Source organism: Monodon monoceros, unplaced genomic scaffold, assembly GCF_005190385.1.
Source record: "Monodon monoceros isolate NGI ecotype Baffin Bay Population unplaced genomic scaffold, NGI_Narwhal_1 Super_Scaffold_21, whole genome shotgun sequence".
NCBI classification, from domain to species: domain Eukaryota; kingdom Metazoa; phylum Chordata; class Mammalia; order Artiodactyla; family Monodontidae; genus Monodon; species Monodon monoceros.
The window spans coordinates 87,490,647-87,503,315 of NW_021703778.1; the positions used below are offsets into that span (position 1 = coordinate 87,490,647).

The 12,669-nt window shown below is 37.3% G+C and overlaps 1 protein-coding gene across 5 annotated transcripts in view; it reads right to left on the reverse strand.

Moving 5' to 3' along the window:
• Positions 1–4,757: 4,757 nt before the first annotated feature.
• TRIM69 (tripartite motif containing 69) overlaps positions 4,758–12,669 on the reverse strand; it is a 38,451-nt gene continuing 30,539 nt past the window's right edge. For 4 of the 5 annotated variants that reach the window (XM_029238638.1, XM_029238636.1, XM_029238637.1 and 1 more), the window contains one exon: positions 4,758–5,356. In XM_029238638.1, coding sequence (XP_029094471.1) covers positions 4,815–5,356 — 542 coding nt within the window. In that variant the 3' untranslated portion in view covers positions 4,758–4,814. The remainder of the gene's footprint in view (positions 5,357–12,669) is intronic. The other variant, XM_029238634.1, reaches the window with a different exon arrangement.

Genomic DNA, 12,669 nt, shown 5'->3' on the forward strand with positions numbered 1-12,669 from the left:
GCTCTGCGGCATGTGGGATGTTCCTGGACCGGGTCACGAACCCGTGTCCCCTGCATCAGCAGGCGGACTCTCAACCACTGCGCCACCAGGGAAGCCTGAAATTTGTCATTTTTATTAGACTTTTCAAAGAACAAACTTATGACATTTTTTATATGACTCCCATATATTTCTTTTGTATATCCTTAATTTCTGCCCTTATAATTTCCTTCTACTTTTTTTTTGGCTTTAAATTGCTGTTCTTTTTCTAATTTCTTGAAAGAGATGACTGATTTTCATCCTTTGTTTTTCTAATATGTGCATATAAGACTTATCGATTCCCTTTAAACTGTGTGCCAGTTTTTCAGATGTCATTTTTCATTATCATTCAATTCAAAATATTTTCAGATTTCCAATAGGAGTTTTTTTGATCCATGGGTTATTTAAAATATTTAAAAATTTCCAAATACATGTGATTAGTTATTTTGTTATCGATGTCTGGTTTAAATGAATTAAGGTCAAAGAATATAGCTTGTGTGATTATAATCTTTTTAAATTTGTTGTAATTTTCCTTCTGACTGAAGTATATGGTCAGTGTTCTGTGTGTGTTTACAAAGAATGCCCTGCAGCTGTTGGATGTTCTCAGGTGTTTGGTACACTGTTCTAACATATGTTCATTGAGTCAAGTTTGTTAATCATATCGTCTAATTCTTCCATCAATTACCGAGAGAGGCATGTTAAAAATCTCCTAAGTTGTTTGTAGATTTATTAATTTATTGTTAATTACTGCTTTATCTATACAGAAATTATGTTGTTAGGTGCATGCAAATTTATACTTGTTACTTTTAGTTGATTGAAAAATTAAGCGTTGAAATATAAAATGCAGAACTTTAAAACATGTAGAATAAAACACAGGAGAATATCTCTCTGACCTCTGAGAAGGATTTTTTTGTAAATGAGACACAAGTATTAAGCCATAGGAGAAGATATTTGCAGTGCAAATAACCAACAAAGGATTGGTATCCAGAACATATAAGTAACCCTATGAATCAATAAGAGACAATCTGATGCAAAAATGGGCAAAACATCTGTATAGGCATTTCACAGAAGAGGAAACTTAAATGGTTAATAAAATTATGAAAAGATGCTCAACCACAGTGGTAATTAGGGAAATGCAAACTAAAACCAGGAGATACCATTATGTGTACCCACCTTACTGATAAAAACTGAATTGTCAAATACGTAGATTAATGGGAACTCCCACTGCTGGTGGCAGTGTAAATTGGCACAATAGAGTTGACCAACTGTTCAGCATTACTTACTTGAAGATGTGCATACCCTATGTACCAGTGCTTATCAGGTGTAAACCTAGAGAATTCTTGCTCCCATTTACCAGGTCACATATCCAATAATGTTAATGGCAACACTGTTGCTAATAGCAATAGCAACAGCAACAATTAAAAAAATAAAACAACTAGAAACAACTACTTACCTATTAACAGTAGTTTGGATGTTTAAATTGTTGAATTTTCATACACTGGAATACAACATAAATTTGAATTTTAAAAAAGCTAAGGAAGGCGTACAACATGATTCCATTCATTTAAAGTTCAAAGAACAGACATAATGATACTATACTTTCTAGGAATACATACATACGTAGAATAGAAAAAACTAAACAATACATTTGTTGGAAAAACATACCTATGAATTATTTGCAAAAAAGAAAAATCCAGACACAAAATGTAGAATAGTGATTACCTCAGGGCTGGGAAAGATACATAGGGGCCTTCAAAGGTTTTGATACTGTTCTATTTCCAAAGCTAGATGGTGAATTAATGAGTGTTTCTTTCTTCGTTTTATTCCCCAAACTGTACATATACATTGCATACATGCTTCTGAATGTATTTTACAAGGCATTTTCCTTTTGAGGTTCTCACCTCAGTGAATCCCAACACACTGACTGGGGCCTCTTTATACTCTACTTCATTTTTTGGTTACTATCAGCCTCATCTCCTGTGGCCTGAGAGAAAACAGTATGTAAGATAGCCTCAGTCATGCTTCTTAGTGAATACTATTCAGAGTCTATTTCTAGCAGGGAAATCCCGTATTGGTGTTTTATAATTCATACTTGTTAGAAGAATTCCTGCCTTTTTTTTAATGTTATTTTATTTATTTATTTATTTACGGCTGCGTTGGGTCTTCGCTGCTGCGCGTGGGCTTTCTCTAGTTGCGGTGAGCAGGGGCTTGTGGTTCACGGGCTCTACAGCGCAGGCTCAGTAGTTGTGGCGCACAGGCTCAGTTGCTCCGCGGCATGTGGGATCTTCCCGGACCAGGGATCGAACCCATGTCCCCTGCACTGGCAGGTGGATTCCTAACCACCACGCCACCAGGGAAGTTCCGAATTCCTGCCTTTAATTATAGTCTGAGTTCTAAGTAGAGGGATTGTTCAAATTACTCAGTATAGAATAACCAATTATAAAAATAACCAATTATCTGGGAAAACTGGGGGAAAATTTGTGTCATCTGTGTTAAGACAAGTACTGGAGAGCTGAGATAGTATATCAGAAAAAGTATTAAGGTTGACTCCTACAGATAGTGGAAAATATGTATACACCTGTGGCCTGTTCTAACTCCCCTGGTGATCTGAATAAAACATTCATTTTTTCTTTCCCTTTTTTTAAACACAGTTTTATTGTGGTATAATTTACTTCTCAAAAAGTTGCCCATTATAAGTTTACAGTTCATTTATTTCTAGTATATTTATATAGCTATGCAACCATCAATACAAAACATTCATTTTTAAGAAGTTTATTTTCCAAATCTAGATTAGAATTTATATTCATTCCTACTCATCTTTCATTATGTCCAACTTAATCAATCTTCTCCTGAGAATTTTCTTCTATTCTGGTGAATATTGACCTCCCCTTTCTTTGAACTCTGTAGCACTTGTCTGTCCCCAAGGACAGACTTTAGATATCAATTATCTAGAATTCTGTCTATGACTTAACTAGACCCTCTTCTTTCTCCCAAATTCTTTGTCACATTACTTGAAATTTTACAGTGCCTAAAATCCCACCATTAGAATTATTTACTTATTTATATGGACTGTATATTAGCTAGTAAGTAGTATTGTGTTGATGTTAAATTTTCTGAATTTGATAATTTAGTACTGTGATTATGTAAGAGAATACCTTGGTTCTTAGAAGATACTTGCCGATGTATTTAGGAATAAGAATTATAATGCCTGCAACTTAATCTAAAGTAGTTCAGCAAAAATAACATTAGTAATAATTATACTCACACAAAATCATATGGGGTGGATGTGGGGGAGAGAGACTTAAGAAAATGTAGCAAAATGTTAATAACTGGTATTGTAGGTGGAGAGTATGGGAGTTATCATATAAATATGTAATTTTTCCTCTACGTTTGAATTTTTTTTTAAGATTAAAAAAGGAGAGAAATCATGTTCCTTTAGTTCAGTGGTTCCCTGCCCTAGCCACACGTTAGTATGCTTTTACAAACTATGAATGCCTAGGCCCTATCTGCTAGAGATTTTTATTTAATTGGTCTTAGGTGGAGTCCAGGCACCTGAATTTCTTTTATATCCCCCTAGATGAACCTTTTTTTTTTCTTTTTATGCTTCTTTTATATCCTTCGAAGCATCTAGCAAGGCTCCAGGCACAAAATAGGTCCTTATTACATTCCAGTTAAAATGAATTCATTTTTTTTCAAAAAAGGTAATTTCTTAAATGTAGCCATAACATGTCATGGCTGTTTGCCCAAATCAGCAGCTATAAATGTATGTATATTGTACATACCAACACTACACAAATATTACCTGTAGTTGTATGTATCCTTCCCACTATGACAGATAGGACAGAGGGCTTTTATCCTGCCCAAAGAGCTGTGCTAATTGTAATTTTAGAGGGCCATACTGCAGGTCCTAAGTACTGCACCCCTGCCCCCCACCTCTCCCAAAAAACCTGTCAGATATAGAGCATGAAGCCCAGTTAGATGGGACTTCCAAAGGAAAGGAAATAGGGGTGGTTCATCAAGGGCACTGCTGAGATCAATAAGCCTAAGAAGTTTAGGCTTAGAAAGAAGGAACAAGCTAGAGGATGAGTATATTGGAGAGGACACGATGAAATATACGGGTATTTAAATTATAGGCAGGAATGACTAAAAGGATATAGTCAAAAGTAAATGGAAATACTTACATGTATTTGAATACAGAAAAACAAGTGCTCCATAGGTAGGTAAAGCAAGAAAAAGGAACTGAGAAAGAGTCAGAGATTCGCTGGACTAAAAAGTATCTTGAGAGAATTCAAGACAAGATTATAAACTAGCCCAGAACATTTTATTTAAATCTCTGGAACAGTTTTTTTTTAATTACAGTAACAAGTTCCAGAAAATAAATATGTTGCAAAATGTATATTAAAAGATAATTAAATAGGAAGAAGAGCACACATCTAAAGATTTATCTATTGAGTCATTATGTTGGAGAATAAGGACAGTATGATAGAATTTCTGAGCACGTTTGAAAAGGGCTCCTGAGCGTCACAAACTCAAGTTGCATTTTGCTCCAGTTATAATAGGATGATGATCATGCTCATGAGAATGGCTCCTGTGTCATAGTAGACCCCAGAGAGTTAGAATGACAGCTTGAAAACCTCCAGTGAAATCCACTTAGAACAGTGAGAACAGAATTCAATTTGTGAATCCTCTTTTCATTATTCCAGAGTTCCCCATAAATTGGGAAGAGAAACCAGTGAGACTGGTAAACTATTTCAATACCTCTTTAATAATGCTCTGAATTTATACAATAGTATGACAAATTACTGTGGATGTAAGATATGCAATGGTTCTTTATTCTCTCCACCATCATTAAGGCAAGGGCAGAAGTAGGGATAAAGTTTCTCCATGAAGGTGCTACTGAAGGTGTAAATGTGGGTCATAGTTTTAGCATTGTAGAAGGATACCTGCCCTCCCTCATAATCCAGGTATATGCCCACCTTGTTGAGATTGTTAGTCAGTTTCATACTACAGGAAGGCAAATCCAGAGCCTTTAGATCAGTTTGGTTCCTTAGTCTTAAAAGCCAGAATCCTTGCTCAGGAGTTAGAGGACAGCTGCCCTTCCGAAGGATGGATTCTCTGACGACTCCAACTGTCCATTTTGTCTTCTTTGCTACTTCTACTTCCCAGTACCACCTTCCAGATGTGAAGCCTTTTGAGCCCAGCACAGCCACACTTGAGTCAAACCTCTCTGGATCATCAGGCATTACCTGCTTAATGTCACCATGCCACACACTGGTTTGGGTTTTGGAGAGCACTAGATTTGGGTGAGCAGTTTTAGGGTCCAGAGTTAATGGAGATAGGCCTAGTAAGAAAATAAGAGAAAGCAGGGCATGGGGGAAAAGGGATGAATGCAGGTTCCCATAGATAGTATTTACATAGACACCAGTGCTTTATCTCCCCATGCCATATACTCTTAGACAGGCAGGTAATTACTTATATACTTTATATTGTTTTGATATCCATGTGGCTATATTCTAGACATTTTTATATTTGTGGTAAAAATCAGACTTTACTCTGAAGCAATTATTATACTCTAATAGAAAATGCAAATAAGATAAATCTGTACTAATAAATATAAGAAAATACAAATGCTGAAAGGGTAAAGATTAGGTAAGTGGGTCCTAGGAAAGCTTTCTAAGGGCAATAAGCATTTTAGTTTTGATGTAACATCTATGAGATGTATCAGGATGCTTTGGGTAAAAAAAGGCAAAAAAGGAATGAGTTAAAAACAGTAGCTTGCATGAGAGAGAAGATAAGGGCTTGCCTGTTAGAAGCAGGTGAGACTGAGCTAACTGGCACAGAATTTAGAGGACAATGGTGATAAGTTTACATTTGGTTTAATAGACACTGGAACTTTTGAGGTCTGGAATGGTTGATGCCACTGATAATCAGAATGTGGTTCACAAACTGTGTAATTGCCAGTCTGTGACAGGATAGTACAGAATTGAGAGTAAGCTCTTGGAAACTTTCATAGAATTCTGACAGAGTAATTTTGTCAGTTGATTTTGTTAAAAAACTGGGCTTGCGGGCTTCCATGGTGGCACAGTGGTTGAGAGTCCGCCTGCCGATGCAGGGGACACGGGTTCGTGCCCCGGTCTGGGAAGATCCCACATGCCGCGAAGCGGCTGGGCCAGTGAGCCATGGCAGCTGGGCCTGCGCGTCTGGAGCCTGTGCTCCGCAACGGGAGAGGCCACAACAGTGAGAAGCCTGCATACCGCAAAAAAAAAAAAAAAGAAAAAGAAAAAAAAAAAACAAAAAAAAAAACTGGGCTTGTACTTTGTAATCTTTGTTATTTTAATTCCACTTTTTCAAGTAATTATTTTATATCGTATTCTACAAACATATCAGTTTTAAAAACTGGTCCTTTATCACAGGTAGTTTGAGAAGTATTGGTTTAGACAAATCAATGGGCAGCAGTATAAAAAAGAATTTCTAAATGAAGAGAGATTGGAAGCATATCAGCAAGAAGGTGACACAAATTCTAGATGTGAGATAATTGAACCTTGGCACAAAATTTGATACAGGAAACACAAAAACTATCGTATGTTCACATCATGGACACAGATACAAATATGCATACATTTGTTGTGAATGGATTTACTTATACTTGGAAGGAAGATCAATCCAGTCCATCTCTCTCTTCTCAGAAAAGCTTGAATCTTTTCCATCATCCCAAGGATTTTTTCTTTCTAACAAGAGGCTTTGAAGAATCCTGAAATTTTCCCATATAGGCTGAATCTTCTCTCTCACACAGATCCTCATCCACTTTGGGTTGTTACTTTTTCCAGTGTGGGAACTAGGATTTCTTTGGAGGTATCATAAAGAATTCCTGCCAGCCTTTTAAGAACCACAGTCTGCTCTCATCACCAAACCTCTGACACCTCCAGCTAGCTCAGCCGGTCTTGGTTTTGAGGATTCCTAGAAGTCAGCTTTGCATCCCCGCTTTTCTTCTTATGCCATGTTCAATCCAACAATAAGTTCTGTCAGCTCCACATTTAAAATATATTCTGAGCCTACTCAGAATATATAGACAGATAACTTCCACAAATACCACTGGCTTCGAACTACTGCAGTAGCTTTTTAACTGTTCTGTTTCCACTCTTGCCTGTCTGCAGCCTATTCTGCCTATAACACGAATGAGATCATCCAGTTCTCCTACTCAAAATGCTCTTATGCTTCCCATCACCCAAGGTAAAATCCAGAGTCCTTACAGAGCAAACAAGACATACATGATTTACCCACTTCTCTGACCTCATTTCCCACCACTTACCACCCCCTCGCCCCATTTAGTTTGGTCCAACCACCTTTGCCTTTTGGCTGTTCCTTGAACATACTAAGCTCATTCCTACTTCAGAGACTTTACACTTTTCTTTCCTTGTCCCTAAACACTCTTTCCCCATATGTTCACTCCTTCACATCATTCAGGCCTTTATTCATGCAAGTTCAATAAAATGTTAATGACAGAATCTAGGTAGGTGTAGGAGTGTTCATTGTGAAAGTCTTTAAACTTTTCAGTATGTTTAGAAATGTCCACAGTAAAACATAGGGAGAGGGGACTGTTTGCTCAGAGAGGTTTTCTCTGGCCATTCTATCTAAAATAGCATGTTCATCTGTCTATCACTGTTTGTACTCTTATCCTGCTTTATTTTCTCTCATGAATAATTATTTACTGAGTATACCATGCTTTGTTTTCTTCACAGTAATTATCACTATGTGAAATTATTTACTTGTTCATTGTCTCTTCCACTGGAGTATAGTCTCTAGAAGGGCAGGGACCATATCTGTTTTGTTTCCTCATATATCTTCAAAATTTGGAACTGTTCCTAGGTATTCAAGTAACTATTTGTTAAACAAATAAACGAACTTCAATTAGAGTTCCATTTGAAACCTTGACACTAATTAATTTCACCATGCTTCATATTCCTGTTATCCTTGGCATAAACGCCCAGAATGTAGACTCCTCTAATGATTTATTCTCTACTGTACTTTTATCCCCACTCTTCTGTTCTTTACCTCCTCTGCCTTCACGCATCCTTCCACTGTTCCCACCCAACCCTTTCCACTCTGCCCTTTAGAACTACCTCCCTAATTATCTCTCCTGCATCCTCAGTTTACAGAATTCTCTCATCACCTCCTTAATTTAACATAAATCTGGCTGGTTCTTCCAAAAAACAAACTAACTAAAAAACAGCTTCCAGAAGTTCATGAGACTATTCATTTTCTAAATTCAGATGCCAGAGATCAGGTTGCCACCACTGCTACTTCCAGACCCATACTCAACTCCTCATCCTCATGTAAAAACATCACTCTTCATTTGAGACTCTTGTCATTCCATTTCATATTTCCCTCTATCTCTATTTGATGCTATTATGTACAAAGTTCCTGGTTATACCCCCTGCACTTTGGGTTAACCTTACTTCTCTACCCCAAATCCAGCCCATCATCTCAAGTGATTTTACTATCTTTTATATACAGCTACTCTTCTATTCTTGCATGTCCTTGACTTTACTGCTGGTGACTTTTGACTCCGTTACATCCAAGCTGTCCATATCAATGACTATATTCTGGATCTTGTAGTCATCAGGAACTATTCATTCTCTAAAATCTTCAATTCAGATATGCCATACTCTTTATTTTTTGAGGTTTCTCACTCTCATCTCCCCCTACAACCATTACTTGACTTCATTAACATCTCTGGTCCCCTATCTCTCTTTATTATCTCTCTTTCCTTCCTGGCTTAAAATCCTTCCCTAAAGAGTTAGCAGTGATAGCTTTGTTGTCAATAGCCTCAACACTTTTATCCTCTTATGCTATTTCTGCAGCATCTGCCATGCAACTCTCTAACCTTGGATTTATTCAACTATTCAAATTAACACCCCAATTCCTGACCATTGCAGGAGGAAAATCACAAAATTGTGCATACAGGTACCGCTACAAATTCATTTCCACTCTATGCTTGGCCATCAGCACTGCCCAGAACTCTTATATTTCCCAAATCAAATCCTCTCCAATTCCTCACAACAGCAATTTCAAACCTTCAACTCCCACCTCAAACCCCTATTCCACCACTTCCCTTCTCACTCCCAGGCAGAAGACTTCATCTCCTGTTTCACAGAGAAGCTACGGTACGTCTTATAGGAATCCCTCAATTCTTCCCACTCATACTGCAAACCCCACCCCACAGAATTGTTCACTTCTACCATCTTTATCTCCTCTCCAGTTTCAGAGGAAACTGTGGAAAGTCAATACCTCTCTATGCTGTAGCTCTCACTCTTCCCTACTTCCACCAATTATTCCCTTTCTTATACTGTTGATTTCTGCCTTTCTACAGGCTACTTCCCTTCAGCATGTTTTCCATTCATACATCTTCCCTTCTTAGTGAAACTTCTCAAATGAGTGATCTATTCACTTCATTACTGCCTCATTCCAAATTACTCCTGAACCCTACACAATAACTTCTACTCATTCCACTCTTTTGAAATTAGCCTTGCCAAAGTCACCAGCTGTGGTTTAAAATATCTCTTTTCCAGTCATTTTCTAAATTGATCTTCGCATTTGGCGTGAATGATCATTCCCTTCTCTTTGACAGTCTCTTTGTTTTAGATTCCATGTGGACTTCATTTCCTGGTTTTTCTTTTATTTCTGTTGCCAGAATTCCTCAGTCTCTTCTGAGGCTTCATTGACCTTCATCTGTTGTTATTCTCTATAACATGCTCTCTCTTTGACTGTATGTTCTCAGTTTCCTTAGGAAATCTCATTTACATGAATAGCTTCAGCTACCCTGACTCTATATTGATTATTCCAGCCCTGGCCTCTCTCCTAAGCTCCAGTTAGAATAATTACCCATTTGAATATATTCACTTAGTTGTCCTGTAGGTCAACACAACATGGCCAAAACTGAACTCATCAGCACCCTCCAAAATCTGCATCTCCTGTATTTCCATCCTTGACATCACCTTTCTCTATCCCTTACCACCAGTTACTCTCCTGTATATTTCAGCTCCAGGAATTCTGTCTCCAGAATCTATTCTTTATTTTCCATTCCCATTCCCATGCCTCTGGCTTACATCTTAATAATGTTTCACCTAGAGGGTTGCTATAGACTCTAACTTGGTCTTCTAGCCTTTCCTGAGGAGCAGAAACTGTCTTTTATTTCCATATCCTTGGAGCCCAACTTAATGCTTAGCATGTAGTAGGCCCTCTAGAAGAGTGTGTTGAATGAATGAGTGAACTTTGGTGATATTTTACTAATACACACAAAACTAAAGGAAATATATTAAAATATTTTAAGTTAAACAATTCCCTACCCTGGAATACATGAAAAGCCATATTGTCCATGGTTGCTTTTTCACTGCAATGGCATAGTTAAGTACTTTCAACAAAGACCAAACAGCCCAAAAAGCCTAAAATATTTACTGTCTGACCCTTTACAGAAAAAGTATCAGCCCCTATCCTAAAGCAACAGCCTCATTTATAAGGCAGGAAAGAAGAAAATATGAATCTGCAGAATAAGCAAAGGCCTAGAAATAAGAAGTATAAAGTATATTTTACCAGCGTTTGACTATGGTACGTTATTATTAAAATAGCCATCTATTAAATAAATCCCATTTGATTTTCTTAAATGTAAAATTATACCAAAAAGAAAAAAATCAGTTTGTGCTTTCAATGATTGCTAAAAGTGAAATTTGATTTTACAGGCAAAGAATACAAGAAGAAAAACACTGTGATCCTGAGACAGCTAGAATTTGCAGGGTAGAGTAACACAGAGGAGGGAGCTGTACATAGACTTTCAAGCATCTACAAAGGGATTCCCTCAAGGCTGTGGCTGAATATTGCCACATGCATGCGGTGAAACTCACTAAGTCCAGAGAGAAAATTTCCAGAAAGCAGTAGGCCTAATAATTTCTAGAGCTCACACAAGACTGGGAATAGTTTTCAATCCTGTCAGCCAGAATGGAAAAATGTTATAGTATGTAGAACATCAGACAGAGTACTCAGAAGGTTAATACCTTAGAAAATTGACAAAGTTAACCCTAGATTAAAGGCTGCTCTTGAACCACTCTCACAACGTTTAAAGGCTCAGCAAAGCTTAAAGTGTCAAAAGGAACAAAGTTATTTCAAATAACTTCACTAAATGCCAAAGTTAAATCCATAGAGCTTAAAGGATTACAACAAAATTCAGCAAATAGCAATGTAAAACTGATCATGTTTGACAGCCAGAAGAGACAAATCTCTCATGCAAAATTCCAAATAATTTATGTAGATACTCCACCCTCAAGGAGGAGGGAGCATAACTACCTACTCCTTAAGTGTGGGCTACACATAGTGACTTGCTTCCAAAGTATACAGTATGGAAAAGGGAGGGGGGAATAACTTTACAGTGGAGAAACTTGACAAACACTACCTCAGCTAGGTGATTAAAGCCAACATCAACAGTCGTAAATTATGTTGACAGTATGTATGCTTGATATGATGTGATGAAAATGGCACTTTAACTCTGTGGTTTTCCTCTCAATAACTCATAAGCCTGGCCTTATCATGAGAAAATCATCAGACAAATTGCAATAATGTGGCATCCTATGAAATACATGACCAGTATTCCCCAAAACTGTCAAAGTCATCAAAAAACAAGGAAAGTCTGAGAAACTGTCACAGCCAAGAAGAGCTTAAAGAAACATGACAACTAAATGTAATGTGAAACCTTAGATGGGATCCTGGAATAGAAAAATGACATTAGGTAAAAAAAGAAGGAAATCTAAAGAAACTATTGACTTTAGTTAATAGTAATGTATTAGTATTGATTCATTGATTATAAATCATGTATCACACTAAATATAAGATAATAATATAAACTAGGAATGAGGTATACAAGAACTCTCTGTACTATCTTTTCAATTTTTCTGTAAATCTAAAAGTATTCTAAAAAAATTAAGTCAATTAAAAATTAAAAAAATACCAGCCATGCAAAGCAGCAGGAAAATATGACCTACAGTCTCAAGAAAACTCACGCAATAACAACATGTTAGAAATTACAATAGTGGTGGAATTAGCAAAGACATTAAAACAGCTATTATATATATCTTCCATTTGCATGAAAATGTAGACAAAACAATAACATGGTATGGAGAGAAACTGAAGATATAAAAAGACCCAACTTTTTGAAGAAATGAAATGTATCTGAAATGAAAAACATCTTGAACAGGATTAACAGAAGATTAGACAGTGCAGGTGAAAAGATGAGAGAACTGGGCTTCCCTGGTGGCTCAGTGGTTGAGAGTCCGCCTGCCGATGCAGGGGACACAGGTTCGTGCCCCCATCTGGGAAGATCCCAAATGCCGTGGAGCGGCTGGGCCCGTGAGCCATGGCCGCTGGGCCTGCGCGTCCGGAGTCTGTGCTCCGTGGCGGGAAAGGCCACAGCAGTGAGAGGCCCGCGTACCGCAAAAAAAAAAAAAAAAGAGAGAACTTGAATAGCAAGAGAAGCTATTCAAAATGAAGCACAGAAAGAAAAAAAGGCTAAAAAATGCTGAACATCAATGACAAGTGAGACAATTTTAGGTGGTCTGACATATGTAAAATTAGAGTTCCAGAAGGAGAGAAGAAAAGGTGGATAGGTAA